Raw genomic sequence first — 23,563 nt, forward strand, 5'->3', positions numbered from 1 at the left:
AAGAGCTTATGTGGGAACACAAAGAAAAATCAATATTCATAATACTCCAAAAACTCTGAGAAGCATCATTTGCTATTACATATGTGGATTAATATGACTGAAACAAGCAACATCTGTTTTGCTGTTAAAAAGAAACATTCCAGAGCAGAAATTCAAGACAGTGATTTTAAAGGACAACATGCTCTGCCAAAACAGCTCCTGCAAGCAAAGTTAAACCCCAGCAGTATTTGGTTAGGATCAGACAATGAACAACCACAGGCTGTGCACAATTAAAACGCTCTAGCTCACCTCTCGTATTTCATGGCCAGCTCCTCTATATGACTGCAAGTCTTCCAGTATTCCTTCTGCATCCTTTAACACTACATTCACCTGATTATAAATTTCCTTTTCAGATTCTGTAGGTTGGGCATCTAAACAGCAGAACATATTAAATGTATATATATTTATTTTTAACAACAACATGGAATTCAATAGGCACACCATCATCTATGGGACAAATTCTTCATGCAGCAACTCATCAAGAATTTTCATTCTCTGAAGAGCTACTACAATGTATAAGGAACTCCAAGAGACTAATTGTTTTCATTTTAGTAGTCTCTTCTTTTACCATCCCAAAAAATCACCTGGATTCTATCTTCTTGATTTATTTAAAACTGAGTGAGGAGAAGAAATCCTGATGAGTTGTCTTTATGACTATCATATATCTCACCTTGGGGTGCAGCAGAGGCTCACTGGAAGAAACTTAGGTAAGCACTCAAAAGACACACTCACTGCAGATAGCACAGGAGGTGTCCATGTCTATTATTATCTAGAAACACTGAATCAGATTATTTTCCATCTTGTCTGCCTCATTTTTAACTGCTTGGTAAAGGAGTCATATATTTTACTTCTAAATATATTTAATTCTCAAAACATATTCTTTACTGCACTCATCACACAATCAGAGTTGAGAACAAAAAGGATCTAGTGTGAGCCTGTGAAGGCCTTTTTTCTTTTGTCCCCTGTCTTTAAAGATATAAGCTGTCTCCCATTTTCTTCTAATTAACTAAGGGCTTCCCAAAAGTATATGGGGTCATAATTTCAAAAAGCTACATGCACATTTTTAAAGAAATGTGATTCTGTAAGAAGTATGTTTTGAGAAGAATCAACAAAAGGTTTTAACCTTTAAAAACAATCACCTAGGGCAAGTATCTCAGACGTGGTTTACCTGAACCAATTTTTTTTTTTAGAGTGCTGATGGAAGCTATAAGGTTAGTTCCTTTTAGAGTCATATTTAAAAAAAAAAACCAAAAAAAACCTGTTAGCTACTAAAGCTCTTGTAAAAAAACCCCACTTCTCTGTTAACATGGGCAAAATATGTTATGGAATAAATATCATTGTATTTTAGTCTGTTATTTCCAATGCCAAAAATGAGGGTATTACCAATAGATTATTTTTCATAGGGACAGACAGAAACTATCTAAGGACAATATATCCTCATGACTTTGCGCAGTTTGAAGAGTCTGGAAAATGTCTTTTTAGACATTGTCCATGATCCATATGCACAACTTCTGATGGAAGTTAGGTACATCTTTACATTTGAAATAAAACTTCCACAGTATCTTAGTGTTACACACTAGAAAAACACAAGAGAAAACAAACTTTGTATTAGGAGAAAATAAACTTCATATACATTGCTTGTCTGGATTTTGCTGTAATTTTTGCATAATACCTCTTATTTTTATAGTTTAATGCATAAAGAGTAGGCATTATTAGCAAATATGCCTATATATAGACCTTGCAACAGTTTAACTGGTATTTTGAAAAACATCAAGAATTAGCACAGGTTAAAAAGAATCTGGTCACTCCTTTTAAAATAAATAAATAAAAGAGCACCACATTGATTAGGCATCGAGTAAAAGTGGCCAGTGTTTTTCAGATCATCACAAAGGTCACATAATTTTGAAAGCTGCTGAAGACTGCTGTAAGAAATGAAGACAAAAAATGAGGGAAAAGAGCAGACAGGGAAGCACCAGCTGACTGGCAGCAGTTCATGCACGAACATGAAATGTTACAGTGAAATACAGACTAAGACGTGAAGCTCTGTAGCATTCCAGATTGTGCTGTTAAATAATGCAATCAAGACTTGTCACTTGGATTGTCTCACACTGAGAACATCTCCTGCCTATTTAATTTTTCATGCCATTTTTTCCTTTACCCTGTGTAGTAAGGAGAGTTCATTTTTCCATACTAGGAGGGGCAGAGCAGAATGGCCCAAAAGAACTCCTGCTCCTCATTTCAAAACCCACCAAGAAGCAGAACAGCTGCAGTACTATGACTCTCCATGTTTAGAAATGAAAATCATATCCTAGATACAAATTTAGTGGTCTTCACTGGACAGCTGGCTAGGCAAATCAACACTATCATCACCCCTCTTAGTGCAGCATGTAAACAGCCAACCACTGTATTTCATTTCCTTAAAATGTTCCAGTAAACTTAAACCAATGGTTGATACTTAATTTGTTGGGGTGGTGGGGTTTTTTATTTGTTTGTTTTGATTATTACAAACTACTAGACATCAATCTATTTGAAAATCAAGTAGGTACAGAGTTATTTCTTTTGGTATGTATTTTATTTTTGGTCAATCTATTCCTCTCCAATTAAAAACATCTGTAAACTTGATTTGTCCCAACTCATTTCCTCTGCCATCTCTAAAAGAGAGGTCAAACTTAAAAAGCAAATTTAAATGATTCTATAATCCCTTCATAAAACATTTAAGATGTTATTAGAATGGGGTTAAAAGGCATGATATAAAAGATCTTCAGGGCCTAATGCTGGCTGACCCAGAGCAAAACCGGCTTATTTGCTTCCCAATGCTGGTCAGGGCATTGTATTCTGAAAGCCCATCACTGGGAAAAAAGAGGGAGAGGTCCCTCTTCCTAAGCACTGTTACCATCTTGAAAATATGGAGGCAGCATTCCCATCCTATGGGAATAGCACCCCACAGTGTGCACCTGAGGGCTCAGGCTACAGGACCTTCACTTGGGAATCACTAATTGTGGAACTCCTTTTCCCCAAGGTGGAGTGCACAGAGCAGGAGGGAGCTGCACTTCTGGAGTTACTCAGCTAAGAAAAAGCAGCCAGCAGTGTCAGGCATCCAAACAGAAGGATGAAGGAGATATACAATTTCATGGATTTCCCTTCTCCCCTGTCCACTTAAGTTCCTGCTACAAGGTTACAACAAGGCTGTGCCTTTATCAGCAATGCTTTCCACAGAAAGAACAAACCCAGTAAGCACAACACAGCTCACCCAGATGTTCTGAGGTTTGATACTGTGCCCACAGCAACTGAGCCCTCGTTATTCAGGGCAACTTTACTATTTTTAATGCAATAGTAAGAAAGACTGAGGTTCTGCAAGTAAATGGGAGTTCATGTTTAAATTAATTTGTGTTTAATCAGAATGTTGCTGCACTAGATGCAATATACACTTAAGAGTTCAGAATGCTCACACAGTAATGTATTAGAGACAGAAGAGGAGACTTGAAACAATATACAAACGCTGTTATGTGAACTAAATACTACAAGAGTGAGACAACATATTGCATGCGGGGAACACACACATTTAGTGACTATTAAAATAATATTTGGCTAGCCTACAGAACTAGTAGGGAGAGAAATTTGGGGTTAAAAGTTTACACTGCACAGCAAACTATTTAAGCTGAGATTTTTCCCAGGGAAGAACATATCAAGTCATCTGAAACTGTCTGGGACAAAACTCACAAACAAGGGGAAAAAATGCCAGACTGCTGGAGATGAAATAATTTATTCATCTCTGTTGGCATTACTATGGAGAATGCTGTCTCTGTGGCTCCTCTGAAACCTGGCCAAGTCCTCTGGAGATAATGCAGGATACTGTCAGCACTAGTTTGATATCACCATCTCAAAGTACACTGTATTTTAGCTACTATTCCAATCAGTAAATTTGGAAAAGATTTACAACTGTGTCAGTAAAGACACCAATGTAAAAGTTGAGCTGTAAGTTTCCTACATTTGAGGTGTTTTATGTAAACAATATTGACCTGTGCACTTTGCTTGTGTTCTGATGGTAATGCACAGACTTTACAAGAATACTCAGGAGAACTATTTCTATCAAACAGGTAAGGTGAATGACCAAAGAAAGCACCAGCTTCACCAGTGCAGAGGCAAGGAAAAGCCTACAGATCAGCATATTTTTAACATGGATTCTGATAGTCAGTCACACCGATCACTGGTATCTAGCACCAAGATAAACATCTGGGGAATAATAATGGTTAGAAGTCTAAAATCTGAAGTTCCTGGCACTACAAAGCTTTATGAACATTAGGTTTTAGTTCTTTAAGGTACTATGTAAGAAACATTGAAGCCTGCTCACATACATGGATTTAAGAACAAAAGACTTCAAACTGCCTATTATTGAGTCAGGCATAACAGAGAATTGGCAAATTTGTTTTTAATATAGAGCTTACTTGTCCTTCCACACAAAACCACAACATTAAGTATCACAAGATTAAGTGCCAAGTCTTGAAGAAAGATCTTGGCTGTGTCAAAGCCAAGATCCTGTCAAGGCAAGCTATCTGAAACAGAGGAGAAAGAAGCATGGATACACAGTATAGCAGCAGAAACAAATGCAGAACAGGGTCCAAAATGAACAAAGAACAGTCTAACAATTCAGCCATAATATAAGTCACCTAATTTGACTGCATATGAAAGCGTTTCATGTCAGCAACCTGCTTACTCTCATGCCAAATCCTGTTCATGCTCAAAACATGCATTTTAAAACAAAACTGATAGCTAAAAAATCTGTATTTAAAAAGAAAAAAAGGAGCATTTTTATTGCAATTTAAGAACCATGCCTCTTCTATTCAGCTAATATGCATTTACTTTACTCCAATTAAATTTTCAAGATTTAATTTATAACTTTATAACTCCAATGGCCTCATACACGAGTTCTCCTGCCTCACTAGATTTCACCTAATGTGATGATACACAAGAATTGGTCTTAGATTAATTTTGCTTTCTGATTTTTGAACACAGGCCTTGGTAATCTTCCCTTTATGAATAATTTGTATGGCTAGCATCTTCCAATAACAATATATTCAGAAGAGACAAGTAATAAAAATCAACACAACAGGGTAGGGTAAGAGCTTAGAGAAGTTGTAACTTTAAATGTCATTGAAGCAAAACCATATTTCTTCAAGCATTTACTTTCATATTATAACTAATATTAAAAACTGTTACTGATTCATCAAACAACTGAAAAACAATTCAGGGGAAAAAAGATTTAATGCACCTCAAATTATCCATAACATAATACTTCATCAGTTGTTTTTCTTACACTATTCCATTGTATTCTATTACATGGTCAAAATGTACTGGAACATTAATCTTCTTATTTTATGCTTGCTGATGTACAGCTGGCTAAAGAAACAGCACATCCCAAAAGAAAGTAATTAAACATGCATAGCAGAAGCCAGCAACACTTACCTGCCATTCTTAGGCTGTACTGTATCATGCAACAAAAACCAGAAGCAGAAATACTGACATATGTGAACCTTCTAGAACACCTGGCATTGATCAGACAAGCTACATGTCTCTTCTTTTCAAAATCAATTTAATCTCTGTAAATGTTGAGACTCCCTTTTAAGAAGGCGTGAGGTTAAATTTCAGTGCCAGATCCAGTAAGGTTCACATATAACCTTTAACATGATGATGCTGGAGCTATGAATAGCTGTTGTGAGCCAGTCTGTCTATGCAGCATTATTAATTCATATTGGAAGTGATGAGAATCAGGTTTCATTTTCAGTTCTTCAGTTAAGGAGTATGGGATAAAACTAACAAATTTGATTAAGTCAGTTGGAACTTCAGTGAGTCTTCAAATAATTACAACTATTCTTAACGTTTTGATTAAAAGTATGCAGACTTTTTGTTTGAAAAAGAAGAACCAAATCAGGTTTCTACAGTCAAATGTAATTTGAAAGCCCTTTCTGAAATAAGGATTTTACATTTTAGGACCTGAGGATATTTTAGAACAGGTTACTGCTTTCTACCAAAGTTCGCTGAACAATTATCCATAGCTCAGGCATGCAAAGCAGTTAGAAGGATGGCAAAATGAAAACATACATTTAGTACAAGACAAATGCAGTCTACTGCAGGCAAAGAGTAATAGATATATAAAATCATCTTCTCACTTTCAAAATCAAGGAAAAAATTTGGCCCCTGCTCAAGGTCTGTGCATGTCAAAACTTTTAGAAGGTTCCCCATGTTAAGGTACCTGCCAAGACAAGAATGAGAGAGAAGAAAATTTTCTTTTTACAAGAAAGAACAGCCCAAATGTAGTTGATTGAAGCAGTGGGAAAAGAAGACCAGAGAGTTCCATCAGGTACGAACCCGTCCTTCAGGCTGGGTGCAGGGACATCCCCACCTCGAGGAGGCACAGCTGGTGACCCCAGCAGTGCAGCTTTCCTGGAAGAAGTGACCGTGTCACCAACATCCTCACAGCTGCCCCTTTAGCAAAGGGGCAGAATCCAACCAAAGCCTTTGCCAGGGACTGTTCTGTCCCAGTACACCCTAGCACCAGTGTCCTGAGCAGGAGTACAGCCTTGAGGGCCAAGTACCAGATTTGAAAGCATTAGCCATGCTAGATTTTAACCTGATGGGACAGCAGAAGGAAAGAGCTTTAATTTTGTCAGCCCTTATAATTGTGTCAGAAAGCCATCACAGAAAACCACATCATGATACATCATTTCAGTGTGCAGAAAATGCTAACAAAGAAATGCCACAGACCTTTTACATAAGGTGCTTAAAACATCTGTGAAATTCAGACAGTTTCACTTCAGACTTTTGGATGTAAAAAAACCCACATTAACTGCACGAGGAATGACCAAAGCAGGATCAGGAATGATTTAGCACTCACTCTTGTGTACGAGAGGATTACATTGAACAGCTGCTCAGCACAGATTACTATGGCATACTGACAGAATTTCATTTCATGATTACTTGATTTGCAGGCAGATGGATGGACATCACTGACCACAGAGACCCGAAATGACTAAGCACATGGAAAGAAAATTGACACAGCAGCATGATGGTGGCTTGGCTACTACTGGAGAAGGGGAAAAAAAAAAAAGAACACAAAAACTACATGCAAGTCTTTCCAATTCCAACTTTGCAATTGAGTCCCCTGGCCTTCACTGCAGCAGGTATAAGCAACCCTACTGTTACCATTTGAAATGCACCAGCTGTGAAGGGCTGAGAGACTTACTTTCAAAATCCAAGAAAAAATGTGCTGCATTGTGGTCTATGTCCCTGGTTAGCACCTTAATGAGATTACCCATGCCAGCAAACCTAAAAATAAAAATGGCAAAATAATTTAGTTCCAATAACCATTTCCTATTTTAAGTACACGCCTGGGTCTCACTGGAGCAGGGCTCCCACTGTGTTTTGCACTCTGGATTCACTTCAGGTGGGGAGCAGAACCTGTGCACTGTACAGTGCATTTCCATGCCCCTTCTTCTGAGAGAGCAGTGATTGTTGAAAAACTGGAAAAGTTATCTTTGACAAAAACAAAGATGTGAATTACTGGATCTTTTTCATCTCTGTTTAATACATATAAAGAACATGTGACCTACAATGACTGAGAAATTGTTTTAAATTGTTTTGCGTAACTGCAGCATTCAGTGCCAGACAAAGCCATTAGTGTTTAGGACAAAAGGAACCTCAAATGGAACTGGTGTCATCATAGCACTTTTTTACTACCTCACTGTAATCCAAAACAGATTTCGGAAAGCCTCTCATCTGTGTTAGTATTCATCTGTGGCCAATGAACAATTTTCCCATTAAATCACAGAGTTACAAGTAAAACAAAAACTAGACTTTTCCAAAACCAGGAGAAAAATCAAGTTTCAACAGTTCTTCTTATGTTTGCTGTCACATCCCAGCTAAAAGAAATGAAAAGTGGAAGAAAAATTAAATAGTTGTTAGATTACTTGAAATCAGATAAATTATTAAAACAGTTTCAAATGTTACCACAAGTTTCAGAAATCAATACCTAGGAGTAGGAGTATGAAAACTGCATTTCATAACAAAGCAGCCTTTTCATTAACCTTCCCATGTTTTACAGAGGCTGAAAATATACCTACTAACCATTGCTCTGAAATGCCAAGAGCTCACTAGAGTGCTGCTGCAAGACAAGCAAGACACACCCAAAAATCTCATCTCAAATTATTTAAGAATAAGCCATGAACAATCTGACATTTGAATTTAAGCACAAAAAATATTTTTAAAAAATCAATTTTCAAATTAGTCTAACTATATCAACAAACAAGTATATTCCCTATTTTTTCCTGATTTTTACTTTTACTGAAGAATCATGTTCACCTGGAGGTAAGATAGCATGACACCAAGAATCATTGCTTTATTAGGAGTCAAGGAAACTGAAACAATGTGAACTCAAACCAAATTGTTTGGCAAAACAAATTTTCAGAACCTGTGTTGGCAGATTTCTTGGTCAAACTTAGAACAGCATACGATTTATTTTGTGGGATCTGCAAGATTCAGCAATCAAATAAAGCTTGAGAAGGAAGGGGCAATTAATCCAAAACTGCTGAAAATAACCCAAGTCTTTGCTCTCACAACTTCTACACAATGACGAAATGCCTGTTTAGAATCCAGACTTTTAGCACTGTGACCTGGAGTGTAACCCAGGTGACCACAGGGGACTCTGCACACAGCAGTCACCAGGTGTGTGCTGGCTTTTTCACATGTTCAACCTTCTCCTTGAAACTCAAGGAAATGCAAGACCTGCTTCCTAGTAACTTGAACTTATTTCCTAGAAATTCAGATCAGACTTCTCAGCCTGTGAGAAGCACCTATTAAGTCAAGACATTTTTAAATTAGGGCGTCCAGCTGAGAGACTCTTCAAAAAACTAATCCATTAAAACATGAATCGTCAAAGAGGCAGCTTCTCCAGGACTTCTTGCCCCATAGCATGGCAAACTCTTTCAAAACTGCAAGTGTACCAATGCTGTGTAAATATGCAACAGTAGAAAGCAGAGAAATTACTTTTCCATATCTCTCAAGCGTGTTCTGTAACACAGGACTGAATAAGCCACTTTGTATTTCAGAGTTTTCCAGATTATGAATGTTCTTCTTGTTGGGGAGCAGACAGAGGCATCCTTAAACAAATATTTTCAACAGGGCCAATAAAAAAATCAGAAGTAGAAGCTGCATAATGGTGACCCAGCTTACAGATTCAGGTCTAAAAACCAAACCTCAATCTCAGAACAGCACATTATATATTTCAAATGCAACATTAACATCAAGCAGCAAACACGTGGCAGTGAATAGTGATAATGGCCTAAAGAGAACTCCTATACCTGCAATTACTGCTGTGCTTCAGCTGCACCATCCCCTCCTCCAACAAAATATTCTCCATATCTCAAAAAATGCCTCTGTGTAGGTTTTGCCTTTTTTTTGATATTAACCAGACTCCAAAGAGTTTACAGGCTCATGCACGTGGCTTAATATTGGATAACATTACTTGTGAAGGTCAGAGCAGGGTCATGCTCATAGGCTTGAAATATTTTGAAGTTAAGTTCACAGAAGAGCAGGAGGCACTGCAGAACAGATTGTTTCACTGAGCACCTACCACCTCCTAATACGAGTAGGGAGCTGGGGACTCGGTTTTGCAATACAAATACCTTCATCCCTCAGGAAAGTTTGCCAGGAAGAGTATGTGGTTTCTTTTCCAGGAGTTAAGTTTAACAAATAGAGAAGCATAATAAAAGTTTTGGCATTACAATGAAACAGTCAATGTGATATTCAAGCAGAAGATGCAACCGATCTAAAGGTAACAGCTCAGTGAAGAGCCTCAGTGAAGAGTAAAGGAGAGAAACTGATGACAATAGATTAATTCAAATACGACAGCAGCAAGATAACAAGATGTTCTATAGGAATGTATTTCAATTTACATGAACACAAAGCTGCTTGAACATCTTTTCATAATGAAGTTTCCAAAAAACTTCTCCCTTTGCGTGTTCACTGTACTGAAAACATCTTGATAAATTTTAGTCACATCAGAGTTTTGCACACTAGATGTGCAATCACATTTGCTTTCTTAGCAGCAAAACAGTAACTCTATATTCAGGTTTTATGGAGTGCATGGAAATCTAGCTGAAACTGGACAAACCCAGTATTTCTGAAATTTGAATCAAGATGCACTGTAATATTTACTTGAGGATCTCAAGCATCCTTAAAACTGAAAAACCTCCTGTGTTTTAAGAACTGTAAAAACAACCATTTCTCCCAGCTGCAATCCAGAAAGACTTTAAGCTATGAAGAGCTTAAAAATTCAATTTAGATAGATATTGAGAAGTTGTAATTTCTCAAGCACTTTTTTGGAGGATGCTTTCTCTCAGCTTAACATTTCAGGTAATTAATGCAAGAGCCAAAAGGTCAGAATCTACTCTTCTGGCAAAGCTAAGCATGCCCTTCTTGAGCTCTGAAATGACCTTTTAGAAACAAGGCCATGGTGCCCTCTGTGGAACTTCCCAGATTTGTGGAAGGAGCTGCAGGTCAATATGCCACAGCTAAGGTTAGACAGCCCTTCATTTTTGTACATTATTTTCCTTCCGAAGGTAAGGTGAGCAGCAGGCAGAGCTGACCTGTTGTACTCTGAGGGAACACTGCAGAGAGGAAAATTAAATTTGACCTTTCTGAGAAGGTGCTGTGTAAGCAGAATACCTGGACCAATCCAGAGTAAAGCAACCTAGCTCAGAGATACATCAGGCTCCTGCTACATGTAAAAAAGATTTACTAGAGACTTTTGTTTGTTCAAGATGGCCTATCATTTGTAATTTTTCTGGGCCCACCTGAAAGAACTGAACACATGAAAGATTAGAGTGCTACTGGATCTAATACTAAAGATGATGACAATTTCCACATAGCATGAGAAGCAGTCTACAAATCCAGCTATTAACATTTAGCTTCAGTGACCTCTTCTCCTATTTGATGCCCTGTAAAAGTATCACCAGCAGGAAGATTTTGGTAGTTCTGTGAATTACCTTGGTAATTAACCGAATAGTGGCATGCCCAGTCAGAATTAATTTACCAAGCTCTCTTACAGTTTCCTTGCAAGTCCAAAAATTTCATCTGAGTAAGTAAAATTACTAGTTTAGAAAGTCAGATGTGGTTCCAGTTAGGTGGCCCTGACATTGAGCTTCCATTGACTAGTGAAGAACATCTCCCAGCACTTACTGCACCCTTCTTGTGCACACTGCCACATCAATCAGCTCTAGTTCAAGAAAGACTTAAGCCTGAATGAATACTAAAGCCATCAACAAGCCCTACTGTTGATTTTGATATCCTGTAGCTGGGGTATGTTTTGGAGCTAAATAGCTAATTCAGAGCACTGACTGGAGGTGACCTCTGTGGGTGCTAAATCACCTTTTCACCCATAGCTTTTCCAGCACAAATGGAAAAAAATGCACAGTGAAGCTGTAATCCTTACCAAGAAGAGTTCTGCATATTGCAATCACCAACATCAAAATATTCACATGTCCAGCCTGAAGTACACTTTAGGTCACTACCTATTTGTTCTTCCGCAACTTCAGAGCATCAACCTCTATCCAATTTTATTTGGTATTTTCATTCAGAATTTAGTACACTTCAAAACCTGCAAACCAGTTTCCCTCCCAGAGGTATTACCGATTTTAAAAATTCATAGTGCAGCGTCCAGAGGCAATTCATTAGGTAAACTAACAGCCTAAGACTCAGTAAAAGCACACATTTAAGCCACTGAAGTTTTCTCCTGCCACAAAAGCAACATCACAAGATCAGAGCAGAACAAAACCACTAGTTTCTGTCCAAAAACTGACTGTCCCTGTGAGGCTGCTCAGAATCCCTGCTGGCATGCTCTCCACTCCAGCACAATGCTTGAGCCACGTGGAGCAGGTTATGGGAAATGGGAGCACAAGCCAGGAACATGGCTTAAACTTGACCTACTTGCAGAGGAAGACATACGGAATGCCACATTGGATTAGGGTGATCTGGCCCATTGCAGCCTTATGGGGTTGGATGATGCTGCGTGGAGAGCCCTGATCAGACAAGCGGAAAGCAAAGGCATATTTTCAAAACAAGCCTTGCACGCATGCCCTTCCTGTGGAAAACATCCCCAACACATTTCAGTGCCCCCCAGCCCCCAGGCTAAGCCCAGGGGAAATGTAATAGAAATACTTGATGCAAGTAAATTCATCTGAGCACCAAAGAAATTTCCCCTCTCACACCTGAAAGAAAAATTGTATTAACAAAGACGTTGTTTGCAACTGGTGAGTAGCTGGAGAACTTGCTCTCATTACAGGTAAAACACTACCAAGGTGTTTCTATTGGCTTTTTTTTTCCAGTTCAAACTAGTTTAAAAACCAGTTAAATAAATAGATTAAAACATTTGTTTGTGATCCCTGAAGAAAATCTGCTTTAGCTTACCTTTCGGACATGTATGTATAGGCCATTCCCAATACTAAAATCTGCAGTATGAAAGCTGAAAACTGCAGTATGAAAAACTCCCTGAAAATCTCATATGCAGTTAAGCACAACACTATATGGAAAGCACATCTAATGAAGGAACAAAGGTTTTGTTCCAGGGATTTGAGTCTTAAATTTTCATTCGGCCATGTAAGTGCAGCATAAGCCTCCAATTCAGAGATATTTTTGGCAAAATAGTAAGTAAAAAACATGCATAGCATTAGAAGTCTAGCATTATAGTGGAATATCACCATGTTATAACTCTTGCAGTGTTACTACATAAACAAAACACTTACTGTTTCTCTGTACTGTTTTTCTAGAAGGATAATCCTATCAGCCTGTTTCAAGGCTTATTGAACAGTATCTAGCCATGAACAGGGAGAAGGGGAAAAAAATAGAAAAGCAAAAAGAAATGAGGCAGTGGATAGGTGCCTGCCCAGATCAGCTGAATGCAAGGCAGCCCTTAGCAACACACGGCATCACAGCCTGGCAGCCTATGGGAGCCCGAGTGCCTTTCTCTGCCAATGAAGCAGCGAAGCTTCACAACCAGGGAGAACGTTTCTGTCCTCAACCTGAAATGCTAGAGACTGCTGCAGAGATGGAAACAGGCTGGTAAAATGCACTGCAGGAACCTCTCTTTTCTGATGGTTGCAACATTCTCCCTGGATACAAACATGTTTTTCCTAGACTAATGCATATTTATTTCTCTTCTGAATAGTGCCAGAGCAGCAGAGATGCCTTCTGACGCATTCTAATCTCATCTATTGATTTTAGTGTTTTTTTAAATTAATAAAGATCTGCCATGATACAAAATGCCAAAGTAATATCATACATATAAGAAAATAAATAATTAGAGTCAATATTAAAAAAATAGTAGCTACCACTCATTATCACCATTAGATTTAGGAAAGAGAAGCTTGGTGCCATTAGCTTGAAGCAAGCTATATTTTGGATAAGCTGGCTTCATTTTCAGGATTCATCATAGCTCTAGTAACATCACTAATATTAAAGGTACAGCTCAAATTGTGTCCTCTGTGTAAATCTGCTGAATCAAACATATGAGTAAAGTGCCAGAGCCACCCCCAATTCTGCACAAAACACACAGTTTTCCTTCATTGATGGACAAGCTTTTCAAGCAAGCATTAAGATTTCAGCAGTTTTTACAGACACTTTTGGGACAGACTCCCAGTCCAAACCCACGCCCAGAGCCACAGGCTCTGCACTGCTGACACCCAGTGGCCACAAACCAGGGACTGCAAACCAAGCACAAGAAGACTTAAATACATGCAGGCCAAAAATCCCCCTCCAAACCCCCTAAAGCAGCCTGTATCACTGAATTACTGGGGCTTCAATCATTAGCATCCAATCTGAAAAGTGAAAAAACAAATGATACAGTCAGATAAGAAATGTTTTTGTACAGAAAAGTAAGCGTTCAGACTACTGAAAAGCTGTTTGAAGCTGCCTCTGATGTCCATTCATTTGGCTAAACTGACTTTGATACAATAACCTGTTTTAGCTGAAGCTGTTTTGGTTTTTTGGGTTTTTTTTGAGATCACACATCATCAATAAAGTCTCCTTTAGAACAAAACTGAATTCAAAACTTGTCATATCAGGAGGATGGAGGTCTGCCAGGGAAAACAGACTAGTGAATAGACTCACATTCCTCAAAACCAGAATTGTAAAGTACGGTCAGAGGAGTGTTTATTCAGTCCATTTTTCCTCTTAGAGGAAATCAAGGGAAAGGCACTGAAGAATCCACAGTTTCTTTAGAAGTAGTCTTAGAGCCTTGTTAATTTGGGAACATTTTAGTGGCACAGCTGACACTGAATAACGTATTTGACAGGGGCTACAATAAAATAACTAAGCATGCTCACACAAGTCTGGAATAAACCCAATTTGTCTGGAAGAATTACGCTTGTTTTTAAAACAGAACTGGTATTGAATAGGGCAGAGACTATGCCCCAGAAATCTGCTCTGATTTACTCTTCAACAAGCAACTGCAAAATTTTTCCAAGCATGAATCTGGGGTTAAAAAACTACACTTTCCTTTTTCAAAAGGACACAAGCCCAACATGCTTTAACTCAATTCTGCAAAATGCTCTTTTTAATTCCATTCCATCGCAGCCATCGGGAAAACGCACCCCTTTCATTCAGTTAGGGACATTTCCGCTGGAGGGTAAGTCCCCCTCTGCTTCCACTCTAGCCCGGAGATGCGCTGCGCCGCCTGCAGCGCTGCGATTACCCAGCAGAGGGCGCTGCGCTACCGCTGCATCTCCCAGCGCCGGGGAGCGGAACCGGCGGGATCCCAGCGCCAGGGCAGCGCGGACCGGGGGATCCCAGCGCCAGGGCAGCGCGGACCGGGGGATCCCAGCGCCAGGGCAGCGCGGACCGGGGGATCCCAGCGCCAGGGCAGCGCGGACCGGGGGATCCCAGCGCCAGGGCAGCGCGGACCGGGGGATCCCAGCGCCAGGGCAGCGCGGACCGGGGGATCCCAGCGCCAGGGCAGCGCGGACCGGGGGATCCCAGCGCCAGGGCAGTGGCACCGGCGGGATCCCATTGCCAGGACAGCGGGACCGAGGGGATCCCAGCGCCCGGCACCGCCGACCCTCTGCCCAAACACTGCACTCATATTGTCATTATCCTAGTAACACTGGCTGATCTCGAGTTTTTTCAAAGTAAACTGGGAATGTTTTATCAGGTACATAAAGATACAACCCCCCCCATTCAGTATGAGCTGTGGCAGATTTAGACTTTTTTTATCTTTTAGAGAAAAGCTGCTCACTCTATGAAAGATGGCATGCCTTTAGAACTGTGCTATACTACCACATTACTAAGAAAGTTTCATATTTCCAGGATGTCAGCCTATAATTTAAGAAGCCTCAAGCTCTCATTTCCAAAAAAACCCAAATCCAACAATAATTTGTATGCTAAGTCCTTCTCCTGCCAATCACCTCTGTATGAATAAAAAAAGCAAAACTCCAACCAAAAATAAAAAAAGCCTCAAAACCCCAAAACCAAACCTGCAAGTTTTATCTAAATGCTAAAAAAAGAAGTACGTTTTCAGTTCCTAGCTGAAAGGAGTATGTTTCAGTTCCTAACTAGTCCAGTTGATGTGCCATTTTCCAGTTGGTATTTCACATGTGAAACAGCATTTTCTCTTCCAGCCTCCTTGATTTGGAAACAGTTTTCTTTCAGAGGAGCTGAATTCCCATCTATCAGACTGCCACACGTGTCAGTATCAGAGCTGGGTGAAGCTGCACTGAGGATCCCAGAACCTTGGCAGTGCTGCCATCCAATGCACCAGGACAAGGAGTGCAAGCACCCACATCACTGCAACACTCAGGTAAAATGTTTTCTCCAAGTTTAGTTCCAAAAATGTTGCATCCCTTCAGTGCCTTGGCTTGCAATCCTGCACTAGCAATGTCATGGCAAAATATCTCATCATCAAGCTGATGGATATAAATAGCCATTAACAAATTCCATCTCAAGGGACTTCTATGCAATGTCACAGTGCTAAACCACAAACCTTGTGTATATGAACCTGACACTGACTGTCCATCTGAGAATTCAGTTCAGTGACACAGCAGCTCTGAAATATCAAGGAGGAAAGGAAGGCCTATGGCCTTTCAAATCATGGAGCTGGAAGGGCAGGTTTCCACAATTCAGCACAGCTTTCTGATTATTCTGTGGACTTTCCTTTTCTGAGACACCAGTCAGACACAGTATGTTTGCAGGATACAGAAGGCTAATGAAGCACATCAAGATGATGATGGTACAACAGAGGATGAGTAGCAGGATGATGCTCCTTCCCATCCCATCTGTTTTCAGAAACAGTAACAAACAGGCAGTCATTAGGCAGGGCAGAGGGATAAAACCGGTCTCTACATGGTTGTTTATTTATTTGAAGTTTCAAAAGTAACTCTTTGCAGGATCAAGGATCTACAGTCATTTTTGTTACATCCAGTTACTTCTTCAGAGCCTCTCAAAAGACAACTGAATACTTTTACAGATCCTGGATAGTTTTTCTTGTTGGAAAGCAAGTGTTAAAAAAATCCCAACTAAACAAAAGAACCCCACCTGACCAGACTGGGTCAGATTTCTGTCACTGGTGGTCCACTATAGATTACTGGTCCAGATTTACAGCTGTGCAAATATGATCATTTTTTATCCCATTTCTCCCATCATCTCAAATTTTATTTTAACCTTAAAATCAAACTAAAGGTACCCAGTAAGGCTAAGATAATATAAGACAATTCATTCTCATCCACCTGTTGGAAATATGGAGAAACATTGCTATTCTTCAGTGATATCATACAACCTGAAATCCATTAAGATCAGTGACAAATACACAGAGTATCATGCAGAGTTATGATTTTCTGCAGTGGTCCATCTGTGCACTCTACAGGTCCATCTCATCTCGTCTCACAAGAAGTTTGCAGCAGTTCCTGGGGAAAACCAGGTACATGGGCAGAACGGAAAGACATTAAGAATACTGAACACCTTTAATAATCACATGTGCCTCTGAAAACTAATCCAGCTGAAAATGCATACTAGAAGAACCACAAATACATGTGTGGTGGTGTTTGCAGGGGTCCCAGGATGAGGGAAGAGATGAGAATCTTGACTCCATGTTTCAGAAGGCTGATTTGTTATTTTATGATATATATTATATTAAAATGATATATTAAAACTATACTAAAAGAATAGAAGAAAGGATTTCATCAGAAGGCTAGCAAGAAATAGAAAGGAATGGAATGATAATAAAATGTTGTGACTGACCAGAGAGTCTGAGACAGCTGGACTGTGATTGGCCATTAATTAAAAACAACCACATGAGACCAATCACAGATGCACCTGTTGCATTCCACAGCAGCAGATAATTATTGTTTACATTTCGTTTCTGAGGCCTCTCAGCTTCTCAGGAGAAAAGATCCCAGCAAAAGGATTTTTCATAAAATATCATGGCAACATACATGGTATCCCTGTTCCTAGTATTCCTTAAGCACTTCCTCACACAAAGGTTTAGGTTTTACTGAATACTAAGGTTTTTTTCAGGTTTTAACCTTATTCAACAGCAACATCTAGTTCAGCTTGTCCCACTCTTTAAAACTTTACCAAACTCTTCCATAGTCTTCAGTTCTTTATATGCTGCTTGGGTAGGGTTTGTCAGTCCCTCCCAACTCTAAACCCTGGTGATCCCCTGATGGTTTCTGATGCTATCAAGCATCTGGCAGCTAACTCTGTCTTGGCATAGCTAGAGAGGTTGAAGGCATCAGGAGAGACACCCCAGCTTCTGCTGAACTGGACACCAAAGCATCTTGACTTACAAACATTTCTCCCTTCAATATCTGAAACACTGCTGGTCCACAGTTTCTTCAAAGAAAACAGAAGTTATTTGCCATGTGCTGTAGTAATTCGCTGGACAGCATTCTTCTTCCTGCAGGATCATTCCCAGCAATGCAACCTGAGTTTTCCTAGCTTTTCTGGATGACTCTCACCTTCCTGAGCAGAAGCAGCATTGCTCTAGTAGATGAGTAAGTGGAGATTGTGAAAGGATGTGCAAAACCAAGTGCACACATGCACAGGGAAGAAAGATGGTGATCCTGGAGCCTGGACTCGCCTACATGGACCCATGGTCTGACTCACTTTAATGACTTTTATAATGTATGCACCTGTTGCATTCCACAGCAGCAGATAATTATTGTTTACATTTCGTTTCTGAGGCCTCTCAGCTTCTCAGGAGAAAAGATCCCAGCAAAAGGATTTTTCATAAAATATCATGGCAACATACATGGTATCCCTGTTCCTAGTATTCCTTAAGCACTTCCTCACACAAAGGTTTAGGTTTTACTGAATACTAAGGTTAGGGTTTGTCAGTCCCTCCCAACTCTAAACCCTGGTGATCCCCTGATGGTTTCTGATGCTATCAAGCATCTGGCAGCTAACTCTGTCTTGGCATAGCTAGAGAGGTTGAAGGCATCAGGAGAGACACCCCAGCTTCTGCTGAACTGGACACCAAAGCATCTTGACTTACAAACATTTCTCCCTTCAATATCTGAAACACTGCTGGTCCACAGTTTCTTCAAAGAAAACAGAAGTTATTTGCCATGTGCTGTAGTAATTCGCTGGACAGCATTCTTCTTCCTGCAGGATCATTCCCAGCAATGCAACCTGAGTTTTCCTAGCTTTTCTGGATGACTCTCACCTTCCTGAGCAGAAGCAGCATTGCTCTAGTAGATGAGTAAGTGGAGATTGTGAAAGGATGTGCAAAACCAAGTGCACACATGCACAGGGAAGAAAGATGGTGATCCTGGAGCCTGGACTCGCCTACATGGACCCATGGTCTGACTCACTTTAATGACTTTTATAATGTTTAATTTGTAAATGCACACAATGCTGTAAATTAAAAGTCTGCACTAGTTCCAACTGCAGCTTTAACAATACCCTCAAGGACTTTGTAAGTAAAAGCTATTAAAGGAAAAAGGTACTAATGCTACTCCCACATGGGAGCAGAGATCCTCCTGCAGCCTGTGGAGGACCCTGCACTGGAGCAGGCGGATGCCCAAAGGAGGCTGTGACCCTGTGGGAAGCCCATGGCGGACCCATGGTCCTCCTGGCAGGACCTGTGGCCCTGTGGGGGACCCACATGGAGCAACCTGTTCCTGCAGGACTGCACCCCATGACCAACACTGGAGCAGTTGGGACCAACACTGGAGCAGTTTATGAAGAACTGTAGCCCTTGAGAAGGACTCATCTTGGAAAAGTTTCTGGAGGACTGTGTCCTGTGGGAGGGACATCCCACACTGGAACAGGGAAAGGCTCCTCTCCCTGAGGGGGAAGCAGCAGGAGCAGAAACAACCTGTGATGAAGTGACTGTAGCCCCCATTCCCCATCTCCCCTGACTGAGCAGGAAGGGCTGAGGCAAAGAACTGGGGATAAAATTAAGCCTAGTAAGGAAGAAGGGGTGGGGGGAAGGAGCTCTAATTCTAATGGTAATAAATTCAACTAATTTTCCTAAGCTGAGTCTGTTTTGCCTGTGACAGTAACTGGTGAATGATCTCTCCCCACCCTCATCTCAATCCATGAGCTTTTTGTTGTATTTTGTCTCCCTTCTCCAACTCAGAAGGGAGTGACAGAGTGGCTCTGGTGGGCACCTGTATCTAGCCTGGATTAACCCTCAACACAAATCCATCTAACCAGCACCCCAGAATTCAATGGCTTTTTGATGATTAATCAAAAACAGAAGAAAAATAAATCCTACCTCACGTTTGGTACCATCACCTTCCCAACGCGACAGAAGATTAATGGCTGTGCTGGCAAAGCACAATAAACATGAAGTATAACACAGACACTTAGATGACAAGCAGTAGGTTATAAAACTAAGAGCTATAACCTTCACATGAGCATGTGCTACCTCTTCAGTCTCACAAGCTGGTTCAGAGTACTGGTTTCTGGCATAAGGGATCTGGTTCAGCTACACAGTAGCTTTACTAAAAAGACAGAGAGAAAAACCACCAAAACATTATCTCCTCCTTCAAATAGCTCAAGAAGTTGCACAGTCTTCTAGGGTAAGTTCACACAAGTGGCCAAACCACTTTGTGTATAATGGAAATGCCTTCTTTGAAGCAATGAGATTTCACATCACTCTGGTGAAGAGTTTTCAAAATCAGCCTCGCCAGGCTCTATGGTGAGGCCCTGTGGAAGCAAAAACCAAATCCTTGCAGCCTGGTTTAGCATCTTTAAACACAGAGACATAAATTCTGTCAGGGATCAGGACTCCCAGAGAACACCACAAATTTCAAGAGTTCTTGAAGGAAAAGAGGGAAAGCAAGTTCTTGCAGGGAAAATGACTAATATTGAAAGAGTCCCATTTTCTGTCCTTTAACATACTACAATTTTGCTTATTTGTCAGCAGTTCTCAAGCAGGTTAAGTTTCAATTCTTACCTACAGCCAGTGCTGCACTCTGTTCTTGGCCTCCAGTCTGTTTTAAAAAGAAAAAAGAGATTATGGAAATTAATTCTTTTACACCAAAAGTCTTAAATGCAATGCAATGTGACCTTGGAAAAGCAAACTCACATCTGTTCCAGACATACTGTTCTTATGTATCTACTTCATAAACACAGTCCTGGATCCATAGGCCACCAGGACTTCTACAAAATATGCTAAGAAAATGTAATTCAGAACTGTGTTTTATCTCTAGGCATACAAATAAATAGGGAATGCTATTATTTGGCAATGAATGTGCTTCCAGGGAAAAATGCTGCCATATTAGACAATGCATAAACACATATATTCCAGAATAAATTTAATAACTAAAGAGTCAAAGCTGCAATAAAATACCAGTGGCAAACTGTTCTGCTTGCATTTCACATTGCTTTAACAAGAAAATCACACAAGATTCTAAACCAACCACACAAATGTGCACTTGAAAAAATTCAAGGCTTGCATGCTGACCTCCAGAGAAGGCATTTTCAAGTCACTGAAAATCATTTGCTTAACAAAGAAAACTAGTGTTCTTGGACAGCCTCAGTGTGCTGCACACATCATTACCACCGTCATAACATGGTGAAATAATTATGTTAATAGTACAGTTTAAAGGAGAAGGTTTGGAGTATTACAGTTACTGAAAGCTTCACAGGAAATAATAGTGCAACATTAGCTAGGGAAGGCTTTGAAGATACACAGCAGCACAGGCAAAAAGCAGAGTGGAGACTTTAGTGAGAATGACTCTTCACAGCCCAGAGAACTGAACATAAGCAAAACCATGACCCATCAGACAGTTACAATTGTAGAAATTTAACTCTCCATTCTTCTCAGTGCACACTTCTCTCTCAAAGTTTTCCCCTTGACCAGGCTTAAGTTTGGGTAGCAGCTGCATTTGCCTTTTTCCTATTAACTTCAGCTTCCTCTTACTTTCTCAGAAATAAGCAACAGCCAGTACTGCAGGACAACAACATGGTTAACAGCACTGTCTTGGTAGGAGCTACTGCAATTCCCAAAAATGCACCCACTCTCATTGAGCATATTTTAAATATGGGGCTTTTTTTTCCCTTCTCATGACTTCAGAACTGCTCAATTTGTGCTTTGAGACAGCACAACAAAAATAAAACTCTGGAAATTGCTAGTCCCCTGCAAGTCAGGGCTGAACACAACTGGCATTGCAAAGAGAAACTGAAACCAAAGCGCGACCCAACACTACTCTAAGAAGCTAATTTCCAGAAAAAGAGTGAAAGAAAAGTCAGATAGGACTGAGCTTTAAACAAAAACAAGAAGCCTAAATTCATTAGAATGAGCAGACTATGGAAATAAATTTGAAAATGAAAGGAAAAAAAGCCCACTGGAGCAGCTAGCTTAGCGACTTTTTAAAAAAAGTGTCCTTTAATGGTACTAGCTCATTTCTACAGAAATACACCTATTTCCAACTGATAGAATTATTAGGGAAAAAAATGAGGTCAGGTCTTTCCATCTTTCTGGACACAATGCTGCACACATAGAGGCATAAGCGCTTACCACCTGCAAGAACAACGCGCTGATGCTCAGGTGGCTTGTCCTGAAGGCTTCAATGAATGAGTGGAAGTTAATAATTAACAAAGCCTCCTAGGACTCCTGTGGTAATGAAGGCAGGAGGAGAACAGCAAAGCCATTAGGCAAAAGGGATGCAGCCAGGAAAGTTGAGAATTATAGGTCAGTTGGACCATCATCAATAACAGGCAGAGAGATGTTAGCACAGGAATCCTTTAACTGGTTTCCTATCCTTTAGTACCCATGAACAAGCCTTTGAGCAAAACAGCTCACACTGAGCACTGCGGATGCTTGGTTTATCCTGGCAAGCTGACAGGTATTTGATTTTTTTACATAGTGTGACTTCACATCACAGTATTTTAAATTTAGAGGTTAGCACTGAGCAATATAATAAAGCACTGCCTAAATGGATAAGAAATTGACTTGCCGATCTCTAGTCAGGAAGGAACACCAGCAAAGATGCATTAAAAATAGACAGATGTGAAATGATTGGTGAACTGGATTCTTTACAGAATTAATTTTTGCACTTTGGATACACCTTAATTTAGACTAAAGAGTTTCTAAATGAAGAACTCTTTCAGGTTCAACATTCACTATTTGGGTTTTCATGCTGGGATAGAGGATTTGCAAAACCTCTGAGCTTCCTTCTGACATATCCTCAAGGTTTAGATCTGCAGATTATTATAGAAATACCACAAAGAGGCACAAGATGAGACATGTAAACTATACAACTTAATAGGTAGTGAAAATTGAATAATTCATACCCAGCATTTTTCAATTCCTAGTGATTCTGAGGTAGTCAAATATTTAATGCTACATTACAGAGAAAAAAAAGTTCTGGGCAGGAAAATTAACTTTACTCAATGGGTTACAGCTCATGGAGTCAAACAGCAGAGAGATTAATGCATCCTATCCCAGGGATCTCATTTAGCCACACAACCCCTTCCTTTGAACTGCAGCCTAACTTCACCACAGCAGAAAGAGGCCAAAGCATATGCCAATATCTCAGGCCAGCTACAACAGAAATTCAAAGAATTGTCACAACAGTTGAAGAACCAAAATGGAAAATTGTCCAGAGCCATCAGAGAGGGACAGTGAACCATCTACATGTAGTTTAACAGAAACAAAACCAAGCATCATTCAGTTTGTCAGAGGAAAAGCCTGCAGCTGACAAGTCAAATGGTACCCAGATAAAAGAGATGTAGTAAGTAAACTTGGCATCATTGTGAATGATGAAACTGGAGGAAAAAACCTCAATGAAAACTGGCTAACCGCTGAGTAAGCCTTGTGCTTTGGGCATCCACCTCATATTGAACTGATGCTGCTTAACTCAGCAATACGTGAAAACAGATTTCACATGAGAACAGCTAACCATTAACTTCCAGTGTGAAACCACTGTCTTCTGCCCAGCTCTGGCTGAACTAATTAAGGAGCCTCTACACTCAGGCACAGACTGTCAGTGACTGTCAGTCATGATTTGCTACAAGAATGATGAGTTTTTCA

General features: G+C 40.0%; 1 protein-coding gene across 2 annotated transcripts in view; it reads right to left on the bottom strand.

Moving 5' to 3' along the window:
* The window catches only part of FAM49B (family with sequence similarity 49 member B), a 43,253-nt gene that overhangs the window by 10,825 nt on the left and 8,865 nt on the right, over window positions 1-23,563 (bottom strand). Inside the window, exons 2-4 of one of the 2 annotated variants that reach the window (XM_014306888.2) lie at window positions 20,483-20,519; window positions 6,207-6,289; window positions 289-410 (exon numbers count right to left, since the gene is read on the bottom strand). In XM_014306888.2, the coding sequence (XP_014162363.1) occupies window positions 289-410; window positions 6,207-6,279 (195 nt within the window). In that variant the 5' untranslated portion in view covers window positions 6,280-6,289; window positions 20,483-20,519. Of the gene's footprint in view, window positions 1-288; window positions 411-6,206; window positions 6,290-7,279; window positions 7,363-20,482; window positions 20,520-23,563 lie in introns of both variants that reach the window. The other variant, XM_031056728.1, reaches the window with a different exon arrangement.

The sequence above is a fragment of the Geospiza fortis genome, unplaced genomic scaffold, assembly GCF_000277835.1.
Source record: "Geospiza fortis unplaced genomic scaffold, GeoFor_1.0 scaffold111, whole genome shotgun sequence".
NCBI classification, from domain to species: domain Eukaryota; kingdom Metazoa; phylum Chordata; class Aves; order Passeriformes; family Thraupidae; genus Geospiza; species Geospiza fortis.